The sequence below is a fragment of the Natrix helvetica genome (genome assembly GCF_964273705.1).
Source record: "Natrix helvetica genome assembly, chromosome: 3".
In the NCBI taxonomy this organism is placed as follows: Eukaryota; Metazoa; Chordata; class Lepidosauria; order Squamata; family Natricidae; genus Natrix; species Natrix helvetica.
The window spans coordinates 97,367,129-97,387,462 of NC_138549.1; the positions used below are offsets into that span (position 1 = coordinate 97,367,129).

At 42.2% G+C, this 20,334-nt stretch overlaps 1 protein-coding gene across 3 annotated transcripts in view; it reads right to left on the minus strand.

Annotated features, from left to right (window-relative positions):
* AK5 (adenylate kinase 5) overlaps positions 1–20,334 on the minus strand; it is a 141,833-nt gene that overhangs the window by 112,490 nt on the left and 9,009 nt on the right. For 2 of the 3 annotated variants that reach the window (XM_081949011.1, XM_081949010.1), the window contains exons 2-5: positions 16,983–17,169; positions 12,907–13,074; positions 11,466–11,635; positions 11,231–11,344 (exon numbers count right to left, since the gene is read on the minus strand). In XM_081949011.1, the coding sequence (XP_081805137.1) occupies positions 11,231–11,344; positions 11,466–11,635; positions 12,907–13,074; positions 16,983–17,169 (639 nt within the window). The remainder of the gene's footprint in view (positions 1–11,230; positions 11,345–11,465; positions 11,636–12,906; positions 13,075–16,982; positions 17,170–20,334) is intronic. The other variant, XM_081949012.1, reaches the window with a different exon arrangement.

A 20,334-nucleotide genomic window follows, 5' to 3' on the forward strand; every position in this document is an offset into this window, starting at 1 on the left:
GGGACTCACACCTGGGTATCTGAGGGACAGTGAACTCCCTCGGCTCTAAACATTCCCGAATAACCACCGCCACCCCACCACCCTTGCCCAGGGCCCGGGGCTGATGGAATGCCCGGAAACCTGGTGGGCACATTTCCACGAGGGGTAAACCACCCTCGTGGCCCAACCAGCTCTCCATTATCCCTGCAAGGTCTAGCTCCCCCTCTGAGATCAACTCATTGATGAGGGGGGCCTTGTTAGTAACAGACCTTGCATTGCAAAGCATCAGCCGCAGGCCCTGGCTCTGTAGTTCCTGTCCACCTAGACTGCAGGGGTTGGTACAAGCGACCGGGTGTAACCAACAGCCACGGTCTCCCAACCGACCTTGAGATCTTCTCCTGTCCTCGCATCCCCCCCTCCCCACGACCGTTGTAATAGAACAACCCTCTGCTGAAGTGACCTTTGCTTTCCCCCCCTCCACTTCACTCCCGTCCTTCCTGGACTCACCTGTTTGCCTGGCACTGGCTCTCCTCCCGGTCTGATTGGCCCTCCCCCCCACCCTGGAACCCCCTAAAAAAGATAAAAAACATTTTATTAAAAATCCCCTTAACTTCCGTCTCCTGCACCTCTCGGGGTTCACGAACCCGTCATCGAGGCGGGCCCTTGAGAGAGCCAAGGGCCATACCTGCGAGAGAGGGGCCTCCCGCAGGCGGAGCAAGTCTAACCTCGAATAAGTTATTATTAAAATTCCAATGGGGGTTAAGGTGCTATAGATGTGAAAATAAGTCAATGTGGTGAAAATAAGTCAATGTGGGGGGGGGGGGTAAGAGGCATTGTCCTGGTTCGTCCTTCGATGAAGGGGGGGGAGTAGGTGTCCAGATGATAAGGACTAGACAGAGGTGGCGAAGATAGTAGAAAATGGGTGATAGCCCTAGATGGTAAATAGTAAAAAATGGGTGAAAGCCGTAGATGGTCCTAGATGGGCATGAGCTCAGGGACAGAGATCCAGGGTCCTCGGTGGGTGGGGGGGAGGCATTCTTGGCCCAGGTATCCAGGTATCCGTGATCCAGGCACCACTCCAGCCTCTCCATGGTCCTAGGCCAAGTCCACGGCCCTAGGCCAGATCTTCCAGTGGCCTCTGATGATTCAGGCCCCCCCCAGCCACCGTCAGCCACCGTCCTGTCCTAAAGCTCTGTCCTGGCTCCCTCTCAAAGGGCCCAATAGTCCAGGCTCTCACCCAGCGCTCACCCAGCGCTCCGATATTCCTGGCGTTGATCTTTCGGCGTCTTCTATCAGCGCAGGCCTGAAGGAGTCGCCAGGAGCCGCCAGAAGATGACATAAACCTCAGCAAAAAGCCTCGGCAAGGCCCTTGGCAGCAGCATCTTCACATTGCCGCCGCCGCTGTCTCTACTCCACATGGCCCTCCAGTCTTCTTCGGCCTTGCCGGCCACCTCGCCTCCTTGCCGGCCGCCTCCACCTCGCCTCCCTGCCGGCCGCTCTGTCGCTCTGTCGCTCCACTTGTCTCTCCCTCTGCCAGCGTGCACGCACCAGACGCCAAAACGCCGGACGCTGCTGTGCCGCCGCCATTCCTCGCCTGCTCTCACGCCCAGCCTCTTCTGCTCTTCCGCTCTTCCTCGATCTCCCTCCGACCACCCCGACCACCCTGGCGGACCAAAATAGGTCCAAAGCCAGCCAGGGTGGTGCAACAGTCCAACTCTCGGCCCTCAGATGGAATGAGGGCCGGGAATAGCACCCTTTACCCCATTGGCGCTCCGCAGCGTCTCCCGGAGCTCAAGAGGCGACCGCCATTGCCGGAAGCTCCTCCTCAATGCTCGATGCTCGATGTGGAACTGGTATTTGATGAAGTGCATGCATGCTTGAAAAGGCCCATGCAAATATATATATATAAAGCTTTGAAGGAGCTGCCTACTATGAGGAATTATCCCTAGAGCTGGCCTGTGCCTAATTTAGTCTCACTGTACTTTGCAATAACTGATTAGAAGTTATTCCAAACCCCCAGGTCCTTGGGGATTTCAATCTGCCTTCCATTGGCGAGACATCTGAGTCAGCTCGAGAGTTCATGGCTTCCATGACAGCTATGGACCTAACTCAGTTAATTCAAGACCCCACCCATAATGGGGGACACACGCTCGACCTGATTTTTGTTTCTGGGCAGTGGATGAATGATCTAGATTTAGGGGATATTTCTATTCAACCCTTGTCATGGTCTGATCATTTCCTCATCAGGCTTGACTTCCATACCGCTACCCCTCGCCGCAGGGAGGCGGAACCGACTAGATGGTTCCGCCCCAGGCACCTGATGGACCCCGAAAGGTTCCTGATGGAGCTTGGGACTTTTCCTGAATCCCTTGCTCACAACTCGACCGAAGCCCTAGTGGAAGCCTGGGATAGGGCAGCCGCTGGGGCCTTGGATCGCGCTGTGCCTTTGCGGCCTCTGATCTGGTGTCGATCCCGGGTGGCTCCCAGGTTTACCGAGGAGCTCCGGGAGATGAAATGCCGGAAAAGATGCCTAGAGAGTGGCTGGAGGGCCAGCCGGTCCGAATCTGATCGAAAACTAGTAAGAATTCATATTAAATCCTACTTAGTGGCGATAGAAGCGGCAAAACAGCAACATTTTTCCGCTCTTATCACATCTGCAGATAACCGCCCAGCCGCCCTGTTTAGGGTGACCTGCTCCTTACTTAACCAAGGAACTGGGGAAGACCCCTTGCAGGGTATGGCTGAAGAATTTGTTCAGTATCTGCAGGATAAAATTGCTCAGATCCGGACAGGCTTGGACTCTGACTGGGTAGATTCGGGCAAGCCGACGGGGATGAATCTTGAGGAGACAATCTGGGATGAGTTTGACCCTGTGACCCCCGAAGGCATGGACAGGATTATGGGGAGACTCAGTGCTGCCACTTGTGTGCTGGATCCGTGTCCCTCTTGGTTAGTTTCGGCTTCCCGGGAGGTGACACGAGGCTGGCTCCAGGCGATTACCAACGCTTCATTGAGAGAGGGGTTCTTTCCCACCGCCTTGAAGGAGTCGGTGGTGAGGCCACTCCTTAAGAAGCCTTCCCTGGACCCAGCTTCTTTAGCCAACTATCGTCCGGTCTCCAACTCTCGCTTTGTAGCGAAGGTTGTCGAGAGTGTGGTAGCACGTCAGCTTCCCCAGTACCTGGATGAAGCTGTCTACCTGGATCCGTTTCTGTTGGGTTTCAGGCCCGGGTACAGCACAGAGACGGCATTGGTCGCGTTGGTCGATGATCTCTGGCGGGCCTGGGACAGGGGCTGCTCCTCTGTCCTATTAGACCTCTCGGCGGCTTTCGATACCATCGACCATGGTATCCTACTGTGATGACTCAAAGGGTTGGGAGTGGGGGGCACCGTTTTACGGTGGTTCTCCTCCTACCTGTCGGATCGGTCGCAGTTTGTGTTGACTGGAGGGCAGAGATCGACCCCCAGGTGCGTCACTTGTGGGGTGCCCCAGGGGTCGGTTCTCTCACCCCTCCTGTTCAACATATATATGAAACCGCTGGGCGAGATCATCTGTAGTTTTGGGATACAGTATCATCAATATGCTGATGATACCCAACTTTTCATCTCTACCCCAAACCACCCAAATGATGCCCTCGACGTGATGTCCCGATGCCTGGAGGCTGTGCGGATCTGGATGGGGAGGAACAGGCTCAAGGTCAATCCCTCCAAGACTGAGTGGCTGTGGTTTCCGTCATCCCGATTTGTGCATCTTGTTCCATCTTTGATGATAGGGGGAGAAATTTTAGTCCCCTCAGAGAAGGCTCGCAATCTGGGAGTCCTCCTAGATACGCGGCTTAGTTTAGAAGAACACCTGACGGCCGTGACTAGGGGGGCCTTTTACCAGGTTCGCCTGGTACGTCAGTTGCGCCCCTTCCTGGATCGGGATGCTCTGTGTACAGTCACTCATGCCCTCGTCCTTTCTCGCCTGGACTACTGCAACGCTCTCTACATGGGGCTGCCCTTGAAGAGCACCCGGAGGCTTCAGCTGGTCCAGAATGTGGCCGCGCGGGTTATCATGGGGGTACCTAGGTGCTCCCATGTTACACCCCTTTTAGGTGGCCTGCACTGGTTGCCGGTTGTTTTCTGGGTGTGATTCAAGGTATTAATTATGACCTTTAAAGCGCTCCATGGCTTAGGCCCATGGTACCTGCGAGACCACCTACTGCCAGCAGTAGCCTCCCACCGTCCATTACGATCCCACAGAGTTGGCCTCCTCAGTGCCATAGGCCAGACAGTGTCGGCTGGTGACCCCCAGAGGGAGAGCCTTCTCTGTGGGAGCGCCTTCCCTCTGGAATGAGCTGCCCCCAGAGCTTCGCATAATCCCTGACCTCTGGTCCTTCCGACGCGCCCTAAAAAGTTGGTTTTTCCAGCAAGCCGGCCTGGCCTGTTAATTTTATCTCATTTTTAAATGTATTGTCCTATAAATTGTGGGGTTTTTTTGGGATATGTATTTAATTTCTTTTTAACTTTCGGGATGTGTGTTTTTTAATGTTGTACGCCACCCTGAGTCCTTTGGGAGAAGGGCGGCATATAAATCCAATAAAACAAACAATAAAACAAACAAACATGAATGGTACAGCATGATTTAATTTGAAATAAATTATAATGAAATTCTCAATTTAAAAAATAACTGAAAAGAATGGAAAGGTTGGCTTCAAAATAAATAGGGTACTGATTCACATAGATAAAGGTAAAGGTTCCCCTCACACATATCTTCTAGTCATTCCTGACTCTAAGGGACAGTGCTTATCTCCGTTTCAAAGCTGAAGAGCCAGCACTGTACGAAGACGTCGCCGTGGTCATGTGGCCAGCATGACTAAAAGCCGAAGGCACATTGAACACTGTTACCTTCCCACCAAAGGTGGTCCCTATTTTTCTACTTGCATTTTTACATGCTTTCAAACTGCTAGGTAGGCAGAAGCCGGGACAAGTAATGGAAGCTCACTCCGTTACATGGCACTAGGGATTCGAACCGCCAAACTGCCGATCTTCCTGATCGACAACCTCAGGGTCTTAGCCACTGAGCCACCAAGTCCCTATCTGCATCACACAGATACTAAGGCTATAAACTAGGAATAAGCAATGTATAAGCCCAGGATGAGAATTTTAATCTTTCAAATCCTTAAAACTGCCTCATCAAGTTTCAGTAACAAAATGGTTAAGAAGAAACATCACTATTTTCAACCATTTAAAAAACTGAAGTAATATCTGAATTGTAATATAAACCCCGAATGTAACAATTTTATTTTTAAAAAAAGCTTTTCAACCTGAAGAGGGGAGGAATGGAGATAACATTGCTGCCCACTTCTGCCATAAATCACTACTCCCAAAACATTATAACTGGTTTTATTACATCACACCAACCGTAAATGAAAGAAATTAAATGTTTGATTAGTAGGATGTAAAATCCTTTTATATCCTTAAATTATAATAAGATTTTATTTCATATATAAGCCATTTTCGCTACCCAAGCATGTTGCAATAATTTGCAGTATAAATCACCAGCACGAATTAAGATCATATGTTTATATGGCAGAAAATGAACTGCTGGGGATTTTTTTTATTGTAGTGTCTCAGAATCTGGATTTCATGCCATATTTTTATTGTATTTTTAAAAAGAACCTTGTGATAATATAAATTGCAATTTTTTAAATGAAAAAGATTACATAATGTGCACATTTAAAAAGCTAAATCTGTCCTCTGACCAGTCATGTCCAACTCAAAAAGCTGGTACTTGGAGGAGTCGAAGTTGCGATGACACAACGTGCGATCTCAATGCTCTGAGATCGCAGTCGACACTTTTGCCACTGGGTGGTCCAAATGGACCTAAACCGTCCTGCAGAGACGGTGAACAAGAAGAATACATCTTGCTGAACTCAGGGACATCGCAAAGTCCCTGATCGTTCCAAGAGAAGGTCTTCAAGCCGGTGACAAAAAATCCAGCCATTTGGCTGATGAAGTCGGGGCGGCTCCAAAACAGAAGGATATGGAAAGAGAAAGTGTTTCCAGCTGGTGAGGACGTTTTATCGTTTTAAAAGTGACTGCCTTATAAAAAATGTAAAATAAATTCAAATTGGAGAACAGAAGAAATAAGTGGTGGAATTAAATTTGGAATGGTTTTTGACAGTTGGTTATCTTTTTTAAAAATGCTATCTTCACGGAGGGAATTTATATAATACTTTTTAAACGAATGGATTAAGCCTTCTTCTTCTATTTTTCTTTTTTTTCATTACTCTTTGTAACCTATGGTCTAAAATTCTCCTCTTTCATTACTGTGGGTGTTTTTGTAACTCATTTAAGAATTGGACTTTCTTTTCAACTTGAAATACAAAAAATATATTTTTTTAAAAATTGCAACATTTTAACAATAACACTGCTACTTCGGAGGCTAGAGTTTTGTGTATTGGAAACGAAACACTCTATTTTCTTTCACTGATTATCTTGGCTTGGCACTTCAAGGTCTTACTGCTTATTTATAGAGAGTGATAAGAAGAAAAGCACACAGATGTTCCTTTGAAGTATTTCTAACCAGAGAAAGGTGAAAATGAAATGATTATTGTGAATCGATGCTTAATCTTTGTTAAAACCTTCTAAGCTAGAATAGCAGTGTTTATTAGCTGGAGATAATGGCACAATTTCAACAGCAGAAAGAAGTTTTAGGTCTGCAAAAGATATTCTCAGAAATACAGAAATTATCAAATACACGTGAGAGGATAGAGAAGAAGTTAGATGACAGTGCATTTAACAGCAAAATATGATGGAGAAGTTGAAGATGTTCATCAAATGGATAAAGTGGTGGTTAAAATCCAAAAAATCTAAGAGGAAAATGAATATAAAGAAATTAAAATTGCTGAAAATTGCTGAATACTGAAAGAGGAATTAAATGGAGGAGAAGCCTACCCCAGATGGCAAGATACAGAAGAAGAAAAAATAAAAGAATTTATGGATTTAAAGAGAGAAATCTTATGGCAATAGTTTTGATAACACCACCGACAATCAAAGATAAGCTGATCAAGGAAACAGAAGAAGGACATCGAAATTACATGAGAGATTTTATAAGCAAAAAGGTGCTAAGAGGAGTCCATACAAAGTTGATTAAAGAGATGATTAGAGGACTGATACCACAAATAGCAGAAGATATGAGACTGTTTTGCTACTGGAAAGATATAGGTTGATAGATGGAAGAGTATAATTTAAAACTAGTTAAACTTAGTGAAATTTAGTGATAATATAGTTAAACCAATAATTGATAATGATAATAATGTATATAATGTGTAGTGTCGTGATAAGCAATAATGGGATATGAATATTGAATGGTACCCATAAAAGGAAGATTAGAAATTCTTTTGGATTATATATAAAGATTAATAAAAAAGTTAGATGTAGTTAAGTTTTGAATATTAGGGGGAAAATGTTATGATACAGGATATAGTTAAATAAAGGAGGGATAATGATAATAACATATATATAGGTATGGGTACAATATAAGGAAATTGGATGTAAATTGCAAATAATGATTTGGAAAGAAGGATTAGAAAATTTTGTTATTGAATATTATGGATGTTTAGCTAGAATAGGATATAAAGATTCAGTGTTATTGGAGGATTTTAGAAATAGTAAATGAAATGCCAGTATGTGGTTATCTATTAAATCTTGGTATATTCTATGATGAAGGAAGTTTAAACAATTATAGTCAAATGAAAATGGAAGTATGATGATGGTAACATGTATAAATATCTGAGTTAAAATACTTGAGTTACTATGAAGTATGTTTGTTGACTATGGAAGAGATGCACGTAAGCTTTTTTGTAACCAACTGATACACTTTCTACAGTATGTAAAGGAGGATATGTTGTGTTTGTCTTGAAAAAAAAAACTTTAAAAGAGAAGAAGCTGGTACTTATCTTTGTTTCCTAGCCAAGGTAGCTTGAGTTATCCAAAGACTCTTCCATGGCCATGACTAAATGCCAAGGCCCATGGAATGCTGTTACCTTCCCACAACGTGGTACCTATTTATCTACTTGCATTTGCTTTCTTTTGAACTGCTACATTGGCAGGAGCTGAGGCAAGAACAGAAATTCACCCAGTCACAGGTATTTGGGTCTCAAACTGCCAGCCTCCTGGTTGATAAGCCCAGCGTCTTAACCGCTAGGCCCCCTTGCCTCCTCTAGGGGTCGCCCTAATGCAGGTATTACCCAAAGCAGATTCAGACATGCATTCTGAGTTAGAAGCCTGCAGTAACTTCCAGGCTGTGGCTTCTTGTGAAAACAATGTGCTACTGAAACTGAAAATGAGCAATTAAAGCATAACCTTTTCTTGTTGCATTTCCAATTATTGATGTATAAAAAATAAGATTTGTTAATGTAGATGTTTTCTTTCTCTTTGGAACAATTTAATTACACAGCCAAGATTATCGCCATTGTTAGCTGCATTTCTGTCTGCTTCGGGAATCATGGAATCAGATTTCCCAAATGTGTGCCAACAAAACGATCTATCACCCTACAATTAGGTGTTTATAAATAACCTGGGCCGATGCTCATTAATTTGAAAGAGGCAGCTACTGCAAAATGTAGCATCTGGACATTGCACGTAACACTAATGGGGAATCAGGTACACTTTCTCATCGGCAAAGTCAGGTTCAAAGTTTTGCTTCCCATACATAGGATGTGAACAGACTGATAGATTGCCATATATTCATGATTACCATAGACTTTCTTAGCTATTTGTGTGGGCCTACCATTGGATTAGGGGTTGCCATTCATGGCATGTGCCATGAAATCACATTGCAAATGCCATAATTTTTTTTATCGCTGTGTGTATCATCAGATATATCTGGTGGTGCAGTGGTTAAACTCTGCCCATTGCCTAGAATTTGATCCTAATGGGGCTCAAGTTTGACTCAGCCATCCAAGGATGGTAAAGTGAAGATCCAGATTGTTGGGGGACAATATGCAAATAATGCTGAGATTGTAAACTGTCCAGAGAGTGCTGTGAAACAGTATGCAGCTATATATAAGCCTAAATGATATTGCTATTGCTACCAGTTAGGGAATTCCCGCTGCATGTGCCAAGAACTACAAGTAGGCCTCGACTTACAACCATTTGTTCAGAGACTGTTTGAAGTTACAATGGCATGGAAAAAAAGACTTATGACTGGCGCTCACATTTATGATCATAGCAGCATATCCAGTCACGTGATTAAAATTCAGGTGATTGGCAACTGACATGTATTTACGGCAGTTGCAGCATCCTGGAATCATGTCAATTGCCATTTTCAATCTTCTCAGCTCGTTGCGGATGAGCTGTGGTGGCGCAGTGGTTAAAATGAAGTACTCCAGGCTACTTCTGCTGACTGCCGGCTGTCGGCAGATCGATCCTAACCAGTTTAAGGTTGACTCAGTCTTCCATCCTTCTGAGGTCAGTAAAATGAGGAACCAGATTGTTGGGGGCAATATGCGGACTCTGTAACCGCTTAGAGAGCACTGTAAAGCACTGTGAAGCGGTGTATAAGTCTGTTCTACTGCTACTGTTATACTTGACAACTGCAGTTATTCACTTTACAAACGTTGCAATAAAAATCAGGCATGACTCATTTAACAACTGCTTCATTTAACAACAGAAACTGTGCCCCCAAATATAGTTGTAACTTGAAGATTACCTCTACAGAGTTTTATCATGTGATTCCTTGTAGCTTATTTTTTTTGTAGCAGTGCCTGCATGATCTCTATCTTGAACTTCTTCTGACATAGTTTTTATTATCCCAAAGGAAGACAGCTTTCCCCCCCCCCCTTTCCCCAAAAGAGAAGATAAATGCAAACAGAAATCCATTATAAGACATTGGCATTTGCCCACCTCATCAATTAGGAGTTGCTGGCTCCAGTAGAAACCAATCCACCAAATCCCTCTGTTATAAATGTGTGTTTGTGAATTAATTGAAATAATAATCACTAATTAAAGTTAACGTGCTTGTAAAATAAATTGCATTGATAAAATTCATTTCTCAACCACTTATCTACAGCATTGGTCTCACATGCATATGTAAAGTACTTCCTTACCATATTCTACTTTAATCTTCCATCATAAATAGCAAACTGCAAGGCATTGTAAGTGGAGAAAGAATATCTTGGAGGGGGGGGAGATCATAGGAAGTGAATATCTGCCTCGAGAAAGAATAGATGGAAAAATTGCCACTATTGCTTTTGTCATTCCAAACCCAATTTTGTTTTCTTTTCAATGTCTTTTCCCTTTAAATCAGGGATGTCAAACTCAAGATACACAGGCCAGATCTGGCCTGAAGGGTGCTTAAATTTGACCTGCAGGGCTGGCCTAGAAATAGCAAAGGACCAGCCGGTGGTGCGAGACTCCCCCACACCCCATATTGGCTGTCAGGGTGCTACAGGAGGCTGTCCAGCTGAAAGTGGGGTATGGGGGGGCCTTGTGCCCCCCCCGCACCTCATTTTGGCAAGCAGGATGCTACAGGAGGCCATCCAGGCCAAAAACAGCCTCCCTGTGCCCCATTTTAGCCAGCAAGGTGCTGGAGTAGGCGTCTATCCCGTCTCCCCCACAGCCAGCTCGCAGAGAACTACAATGCTGATCCAGCCCTCGAAGAAATTCAGTTTGACACCCCTGCTTTAAATAGTTTCTATATCAATTCTGCAAATTATTCAAACATAATTATGGGATAGAGGTGGAGAGAATCATCTCTTTGTTTAAGTAAATATATTACATTTCTTAGACATTTATTAAAGATCTGTCTTTTGAACCTTACTTCCCCATGTGAAACCTGGATGAATTACTTTGCTTGGATTGGCTTTTCTGCTTCTGTTCGTATTCCTTTTTTTAAAAAGAATGTTATTACAGTTCAAAAAAGGTAAAATACAAAATTACAACAAAGATGAAAAGGTGGAGGTGAGGAACAATGGGGAAATTTTTAAAAGTGACATTAAAAATCAAACATGGCATTAAAAAGTTGGTACCTCCAATTTTCTTCAATACGGATAGAGTTATATAATAAAATACACTCGTACTTTAGTGCTCCTACCGATATTCATATTCCTATTTTTCTATTGTTCTAATTTATTACTTCCTTCCTAGAATTTGAGATGCAAATTTGCTATGCAAAACAGTACAGAAATACATTAAATACATTTATTCCAGTATGAAAAACAGGATATATTCAAAATAGCTGCAGCCAAAAGAATAAACTGCTTACTTGGTCCTCGAAGGAAAGAGCTTGGGCAACATCTCGTGGAAATCCATCAATAACAATGCCTTCCTCATCAGGAATTTGCATTAATCTTTGCTTTATCTCAGTAATTGTGGTTTCCTTGAACAGATAAAAAACAACAAAAAAGATATATACTATATATTTCTAAGAGTACATTCACAAATGTTGCTGGAAAAAAACACATGCACATATGATTGTGAAGGCTTGTTGTTGTTTTTACCTGTGGGGCTAATTCCCCAGTTGTAATTATCTTAGCAATCAGACTCCATTTTCGATTGCTGCTTGTGCTATGGATCTTCTTTCTTAACAATTCACCCACAGAGATATACTCAAATCCATAGCGTTCTGCTATTTTTAAGCTCTGGGTTCCTTTACCACTGCCGGGTCCGCCTATAAGGAAAAACAAAAGGCCTTACCAAGTTTTGCCAAATTCATTGCCTGATTATCCTCTTCCTACCATTCTAAATGAGCCTTAAAGTCAAGCTTGTAGCAATCTTTCAATCATGAATAACTCGAGTTAGAATCTAGGCCAATCTTTCCCAAATGAAGGACCTTCAAGATATACACAATAGAAGTTGACTGGAAAAAATAGCTTTAGATATCATTGAATGTATGTAGTACGTTTATCAGCTTTTGTATACAGAAGGAGTTCATTAGTCTATCAACTCCTTTGGTACTTTTCATTGCAAACACCAGAAGTGGTATTCAACAGGTTCTGACCAGTTGTGGAGAACCGGTAGCGGAAATTTTGAATAGTTCGGCGAACCAGTAAATACCACCTCTGACTGGCCCCGCCCCCATTTATTCTCTGCCTCCCAAGTCCCAGCTGATTGGGAGGAAATGGGGTTTTTGCAGTATCCTTCTCCTGGAGTGGGGAGGGAATGGAGATTTTACAGTATCCTTCCCCTGCCACACCCACCAAGCCATACCCACCAAGCCACACCACGCCACGCCCACAAAATCGGTAGTAAAAAAATTTGAATCCCACCGCTAGTAAACACTGCAGAGATAAATGAGACCACCTGTTACCCTCTAGCTCCTCAGTTTTCTATTGATCTAACTATCGGCAGCTATCGGTGGCATAATTCCCTTAACAATAAGGAACTTTAGTGTGGTGTTGTATAAATGGAAATGACAACAATGCACCCCATCTGCTAAGAGTTCTTGCTGAAGTGTAACTCCCAACTATAATAACCCTCATCTCATCATTTTGATGAAATGGTCACATTTTGAAGAATCCTTCTCCTACTGCCCATGTTTGCTCAGGAGGATGGTGCTAGGGACATTGACAGAAGATTATCCAGCAGAGCAGAAATCAGGAGCATGATTCCTCCAAAGTAATATATATACCAGACAAGCAAAAGGAGGAGTAATAAGGAACATATTCCCAGCAAGGGTGCCAGTGCCCTTAATGTGTTTCTTTATCCTGTTAGATTTAACTACCAGATTAGATTTTATCTTTCTTACAGTTCAATCTACAGGGGTTCAGCTCTATTTGCAACTATGTGTTTCAGGTGAACTTTATTGTACAATACTGAAGTCTTCTACAACAAAAGCTGTGACATTCATTGACCCAGCAGCCCCATTGTTAAAAGCCAGTGCCAATATAAGAAAAATATTACTGATTTTGTTGTGAACAGCCTCATTTTTTGCTTCCTTACCTATGACTAAAATGATTTTGGGTCGAGGCCTGGTTGGATCGAACACATCATATTCCTCAATAAGTTCAGCTGTTTCTGAGAGATCCGTGTCACTCTCGATGGAGAACTGGTGGATTGGAGGAAGTCGATCATATCTCCGGTAAGGAAAGTTGGGGTTGTCAGGCATCACTGTAAAATATGAAATGGTAATGTCAGAAATGAGAATCTCTTTGATGGTAGTATAAGAGAATATGCTAGAAACCAGGAGACCTAAGCTCTAGGCCTGCTTTAGGCAAAAAGGCAGGTGGGTGACTCTCTTTCAACCCTAGGACAAACCGCTTCTGAAATCTTGCCAAGAAAATAGAATTGACTTTTCCAGGCTGTTGTTGGGAATCAAGACTGACTCAAGAGTATAAAAAGCAAAAAAAAATATCAGAAATATGTCTTTTTATGTTCATCAGTAATGAATAGCAGAAATATTTGATCTCTTTACAAAAGGCATAACTGTTACCATGAGATCCTGTTTAAGTGATCTCTTTACAAATCCTTTAAGTGATATTCAACAAATCTATTAGAGAAAAAACATTTACACCCTCAAGTCAAGTTGGACTCTTGGCGATTACATAGGTACTTCCATGTAGTTTTCTTGTAACTCATACAGATGTTAAAAACATTTTCCAAAAATCGTAGTTGATGACAGTACCTACCCTGTTTCCCCAAAAATAAGATCCAGATGGAAAATAAACATGATGTCGAGCCTCCAGTTATATTCCTTTTTAGGATCTTTGGCCTGCCACATTCTCTATTATTTCATTATGTTGTTTCATTAGTGTAGTAATTAGGAGGGGGACTAGAAAGTAGTAGAATTGTGGAATGTGTTGTTGTCATTCCTTTCTAGAAGCCCAAGGTCATCTTTTGTCTCCGCACATCTGCACCTGACCGGAACCAGCTGGGTGGAGATGCCAGCGTGGCCAAAGAAGATTGGACTATGTGATGGATTTATGCGTATGGGGATAAGATCATGAACTTTCAACTGGGTGGAATCCCAGGAAGCTTTTAGATTTGGGATTCCAGAGTTTGTGCCAACATGTCTGTCTTATTAAATTGGAACTTTAAGGATAGCTCTGCCTTGGACTCTGATTTAATTCTGCACAATATTTGGAATGCTGACACATGATTTTTCAGGATGCTCGTAAGCCCTACCCCCAAAATAAGACCCAGTTAAGATTGTCAGCCAGACAGACACGTTTAGTACTGTATTTCCTCCAAAATAAGACCTAACTGGAAAATAAGGCCTAATGCATCTTTTGGAGCAAAAATTAATATATGACCCAGTCTTATTTTGGGGGAAACACATTAGTTTAATGTCACAGAGAATGGTTCACCCAAGTTAAGCTAAATTGTGGGATATAGAATGAGATTCAGTGTATTATACAGCTGGCTGGCTGGAGAATTCTAGGAGTTGGAAGTCCACAAGTTTTAAAGGTGCCAAGACTGGATACCCCACTGGTTTAGTATATTATAGAAATCTGTACAACTGTATTAATTAATAAACTATATTTAAATAAGCTGTAAATAAATTATGGTCTTGCATGTTGAGTAAATGCAGCCAGCAAAACAATCTATGACCTTTGTGAAATGAGAAAATAGGTTACCTCTTTAAGAATAGCTCATACTCTGCAGAACTTATTCACAGAACTGAATCAATGATAGCGAGCAGAAGATCAAACATCAGACTGCTTTACTGAACTTTGATTAATACCAGACATTCTAAAACCTACTTCAATAAGATGTCCCCGGCAAGCTTTAATTATAATTCAGCTAGATCTAAGTTCCTCTCTTGAAGAAGACTGGAGAGGACTGCTGTTCCATTCTTATGAGACATCACAGGAAATTAGCATTGGACAAGCACCAGAGAGTTCCTTTCAAGAAAGGTTTCATCTGCTGCTTCTATATTCCTTCAGATTCAGTCCTGCTGAGTTTCCTGACTTTTCCCCACTCCCCAAACTCCCTAGAAACCTGACACAGATGATCTGGTAGCATGCTTTTGGACTAAGAAAAGAGGATCCTTGGCTCGCTTGTCCCTAACATCTGGAGAATCCTATCACGAAGGGATGACTTGCAAAGTCACGTCCTCAAGAGAAGGTTTTATTAATTGTCTGTTGTGTGATCATAGTGTTCAATGTGTTTCAGATAAACATCTAAGTGAATGGTTTCTTGTATACTCTTAGTTCATAGATAGATGACCCCAGGATGATTTTTATGCTATGTTAAGACAGCATTTTGGTTTCCTTTACTTAAAAAAAAAGACCTCTAAAAACTTAACTATATAATTCAGAACATGTGTCCATTTTTAGATAAATCTTGTCATTTAGCCAAGAAGGAAACAAAAAAAAAACCCATTTGTAATAATCTGTTACATAGAATTTTGAATGACTTGTAGTGCCTTTCACCTTGATAGGTAGAGATGAAAGTGCATACCAACTGATAAATGTCTTTGCAAGATCAATTTTAATTTGACTTTAATGCGTCTTTTTACAGTCATTTGTTAAAATATTACATGGCTCATTTAATTTAATTCACACAAAACCTGAAAATAGTTTCATTGCTTTAAAAAAAATACTTTATATGTACATTCATAAAAATTTAAAAATATTTATTTTTCTCACAATACATTAAGTTATGAACACGATTTTGGCATGGTTTTAACTAATGTCCAATCTAGAGATTGTTCTCTAGGTGATTTAACTAATTAATATTAATTGTATCATCAGCATGATTATGTTGGCATTACTTCTCTGAAAGAAAGTTTTGCATTGTTGTTTAGCCTAAATATATTCTTTAAAATGCTATTGTGGCCAAGTTAGAAAACTATATCTATAAATAAAAACTATATGGCATTATGCCATTATTCAATTGCTGATGTTTAGTGGCTACATTACAAAACTATTTAAACATTAAAAAGAATAAAATATATTTATTTTCATCATAAATCCAATCAAAGAGGAGAAAATGATAATAATCACTATCCCAATGTCAGAGGCCACCTCAAAATAAAAATTAACTGTAAATATTCTTGGATAAAGAGGAATATCTTAGTTTTGTAGTCAAAGTTTAACCAAACGGGAGTCTCACGTGTTTTCCAAAGAACAGGATTCCATGCATGGGGTCGTTCATTTAGTAACCCCTTGAAGTTATAATGGCACTGAAAAAAGTGCAACCAGTTCTCATACTTAAGACTACAGCAGTTTCCCCTCAGTCACATGATCAAAATTTGGTCTCTTGCAACCGGCATGAATTTATGATGGCCGCAAGCAGAGTCAATGGGAGGAGTTTGGATTTGCTTAATGAACATGTGATTCACTTAACAACTCCTACGATTCACCTAACTGTGGCAATAAAGGTTGTAAAACTGGGCATGACTCATTTAACAATTGCTTTACTTAGCAATGGAAATTCTGGCCCCAATTCCGGTTATTAGTCAAGCATTACCTGTAAGGTAAATGCTGCTGTTCTGACCCAGCTCCCCAAAATGACAAAACATCTGAATTCAATCAACGATTCCTTTATTAGGAGCGCCAGCAGCCCCGGCAAAAAGTCTCCCCTCACAACAGGCTAACTAGTCTGACCTCTGCCTTTTATCCGCAGAGCTAGGGTGGGGCTTTGCAGTGGTTGCCCTTCTGTCCCAAGGATTGGCCCACAGATTTCCACTCCTCTCCTCTCCGCTGCCTTCTGCTCATCCTTCTCCTCTGCCTTCTGTGCCTCAGGCACTGGACCCTGCTGTTCCTCCTCTTTCTCATCAGCCACCTCCAGACCTGGGGGCTGTTGACTCTCCATGCGAGGGCTGATGGACGGCCCAGGCTCCACCTCTGTTTCTGTCTCTGACAGCTCCATTCCCTCTTCCCCCTTGGAGTTCACAAGTTTCCTTGATGCTGATCCTGAACACGCCTCCTCCTCATCTGATTTGGCTGCTGGAGGGGCCAGCGGCCAACAAGACACAACAGGTTCCCTTGCCTTCCCTAAACACCATGTAATCATTTATCAGGTCTATCATCTCCTTACCACAAACTGAAATGTAAAATTTAAAATTATCTTACCATTCCTGAAAAATGCTCTTCTTGATTGGTTGCCATTAAGTGGAGGCAGTGACCTTTTTTCTGGACTGACAAAAGTGTCCCACTTGACTTTTTCTGCTCCCCCCAGTTCCTTTACTTTTTGTAAGCAGCTTTCCAGATACTCCACAGGATCATCGGGTTTGCAGCACATTAATCCATTCAGCAAACTCTGAAACATAAGAGATTGACCGACCAATGCAATTTAATGGAGTCAAAAATAAATTTATAGTCTAGGGCAGTGGTGGGCAACCTTTTTTTTCAACTGAGCCAAATCTCGCCAAAACCACGACTGAAATTTATTTTGAGAGCCACATTTTTAAAACCGAAAATACATAGGATGGTACACTGTTTTTAGTTTCAATAAACTCTGGCATTTGAAGCACGCAAGTCTTAAAGCTGTCAAGTTACAAGATCCTTGCATCCCTAACCCTTTAGGAAAAAAAAACCAAGGGGTCTTCAAACCTGACAGCTTTAAGACTTGTGGACTTCAACTCCCAGAATTCCTCCTCCAGTCATGTTGGCTCAGGAACTCTGGCATTGAAGCATGCAAGTCTTAAAGCTGTCAAGTTGCAAGACCCTTGCACCCCTAACCCTTTAGAAAAAAAAACCCCAAGGGGTCTTCAAACCTGACAGCTTTAAGACTTGTGGACTTCAACTCCCAGAATTCCTCCTCCAGTCATGTTGGCTCAGGAACTCTGGCATTGAAGCATGCAAGTCTTAAAGCTGTCAAGTTGCAAGACCCTTGCACCCCTAACCCTTTAGAAAAAAAAACGCAGGGTCTTCAAACCTGACAGCTTGAAGACTTGTGGACTTCAACTCCCAGAATTCTGAGAATTGAATTCCACCAAGGGCATCAATCATATTAGCCCAGGGATCTGCAAAATTGGCTCTTAAGACTGGTGGACGAAAACTCCCAGAATTCTGAGAATTGAAGTCCACCAGTCTTAAAACAGCCAACTTTGCAGACCTCTGTGTTAGCCCAAAGCCTGGCGCTGGGCGGGCCTTGCTCCCCCATTGGTGGAGCCCCAAGAAGCGAGGAGGGAGAAAAAGAAACGGAGGCTAAGGAGCTTCCCCCCCGCCCCCTCCCAGCAAAAATCTAACTGGGGAGCCGGGCGGGCAGTAGCAAATTAGCTGATCACGCCGCGTGAGCAGTAGCAAATTAACCGATCACGCGGCGTGATCGGCCAATTTGCTACTGCCCGCCCGGCTCCCCGGTTAGATTTTTGCTGGGAGGGGGTGGGGGGGGAAGCTCCTTAGCCTCCGTTTCTTTTTCTGCCTCCTCGCTTCTCGTCCCCGCCCGACTTCAGGATCCTCCCTAATCATTGTGGGTCGAAAAGAAAAAAGGGAAAGGGGCGCTTGTTTTGAAGTGCCCGAGAGGAGGGAAGGGAGGGGGCGCCCGGCACACAGAAGAGCCGCATTAAAGTGTGTAAAGAGCCGCGTGTGGCTCGCGAGCCGCGGCTTGCTGACCACTGGTCTAGGGCCTAAGAATTCCGGAGCAGCACTAGACAACAGTAAAAATCTAGAATTTTCTACATCTCTGGAGAGTCATTTAATGGACTTGATTAAACAGAAGAACCCTGAAACTAACATGATAAAATCCCTGTCTTTTTCGTACCTAAACATGTCATTCCTTTTTGAAATAAGCAATATTATGCAAACCACAGAGAGGAAGACAGAAGGAGAAAAGGTCTTGAGATCAGAAAGGAAAGGAAATTACTAAATCCAAATTACTCTGACTCTATTTACAATACCTCTCCATATTTTCAGATTCTCGGGAGCTTTCTCGCTACCGTACCACTCCTGTCCCACTTCATACATTGCTTTCATTTTTACTCTTCTTTCCAATTTTGTATTATGCTACTGACTAAGAGATATGATAAGTACAAGCCGTAAAATTAAAGTGTGGTTTATTAAACCTATAAATTCTTAGTCATAAAGCTGTAATATAGAGTCTGTGATTGTTTTCGTAATAATGTAAATCATCTACTTTTCTATAAAATAGCTAATTGTTTCATACTATGGAAGGTGCAGTCAGAGGGGGGAAAATCAATATTTCCATTTCGACAATTTGTGAACTGACATATAATGAGGCTAACCACAGATATAACTCCCCCCCTTCAATTTAATTGCATGTCCTTCTATTTTTGAAGCAAGTCCATAAGAGCGAATGATTTTAATTCCAAGCTACATGTACAATATATACAGTAAATAACCTACATCTCAAGATTCATAGGCTACACATTGTAAATTGCACTGCCAAATTCCCTAGTGGTAAAACCGTGTATAGACTTTGGGAAGTTATTAAAAGTGAATATGTTTGCTGGTTTTGGTGATAAATATTAGTCTTACCAAACATACATTCCAAATTCTGCCTTGTTGTAGAATATATTTTCGGTCAGGGTAAGAAAATCAGATATGGTACTCTCCAAATGATTTGGCTTCCAGTTATCACCAGCAGCTATGGTGGCTGTGGTGGAACTTCTGAAGATGGCCTGATTCCACAGGGTTTTACTTTATTTTGTGATACACTTGTGTCAAATGCCATTATTGTATAAACTTTCATAGATTACTGTCTATTTCCATGGAAAGATCATTTAGGAAAAATTATATGTACATAATGGCCATCAAAAATTTTGCAGAATGTGAAACAGGACAAGTTGGCATTAATGAGCTGGTTAACAAATACCATGTTGAATCAGATCATCTCCCCTTGTTTTAGGCTTCTTTCTGCTTCACTTTCTATAGGTAGTCCTTGACTTACAACAGCTCATTTAGTGACCGTTCAAAGTTACAATGGCACTGAAAAAAGTGACTTATGACCACTTTTCACACTTACGACTGTTGTAGCATCCCCATGGTCATGTGATTTACATTCAGATGCTTGACAAATGACTCATAGTTATGACAGCTTCAGTGTCTTGGAGTCATGTGATCCCTCTTTGCGACCTTCTGACAAACGAAGTCAATCAGGAAACTAGAGTCATTTAACAACTGTGTCATTAATATAACAACTGCAGTGATTCACTTAACAAGTGTGGCAAGAAAAGTCGTAAAATAGGGCAAAACTCACTTAACAAATTTCTCACTTAACAACATAAATTTATGGCTTAGTTGTAGTCATAAGTTGAAGATTACCTTATTTTATTTCTGCAGGAGCATGCTACACTTACTAAATATGAACTCACAACTTCTGTCTCTGATGTCACTAGAGGTAGTACTCCACTTACAATCATTCATTTAGTGACCGTTTAGCTACAGACACAGGCACAGAAAAAAGTTACCTTTAATCAATTCTCATGCTTACAATTGTCACAGCATCCTCATAAGTCACATG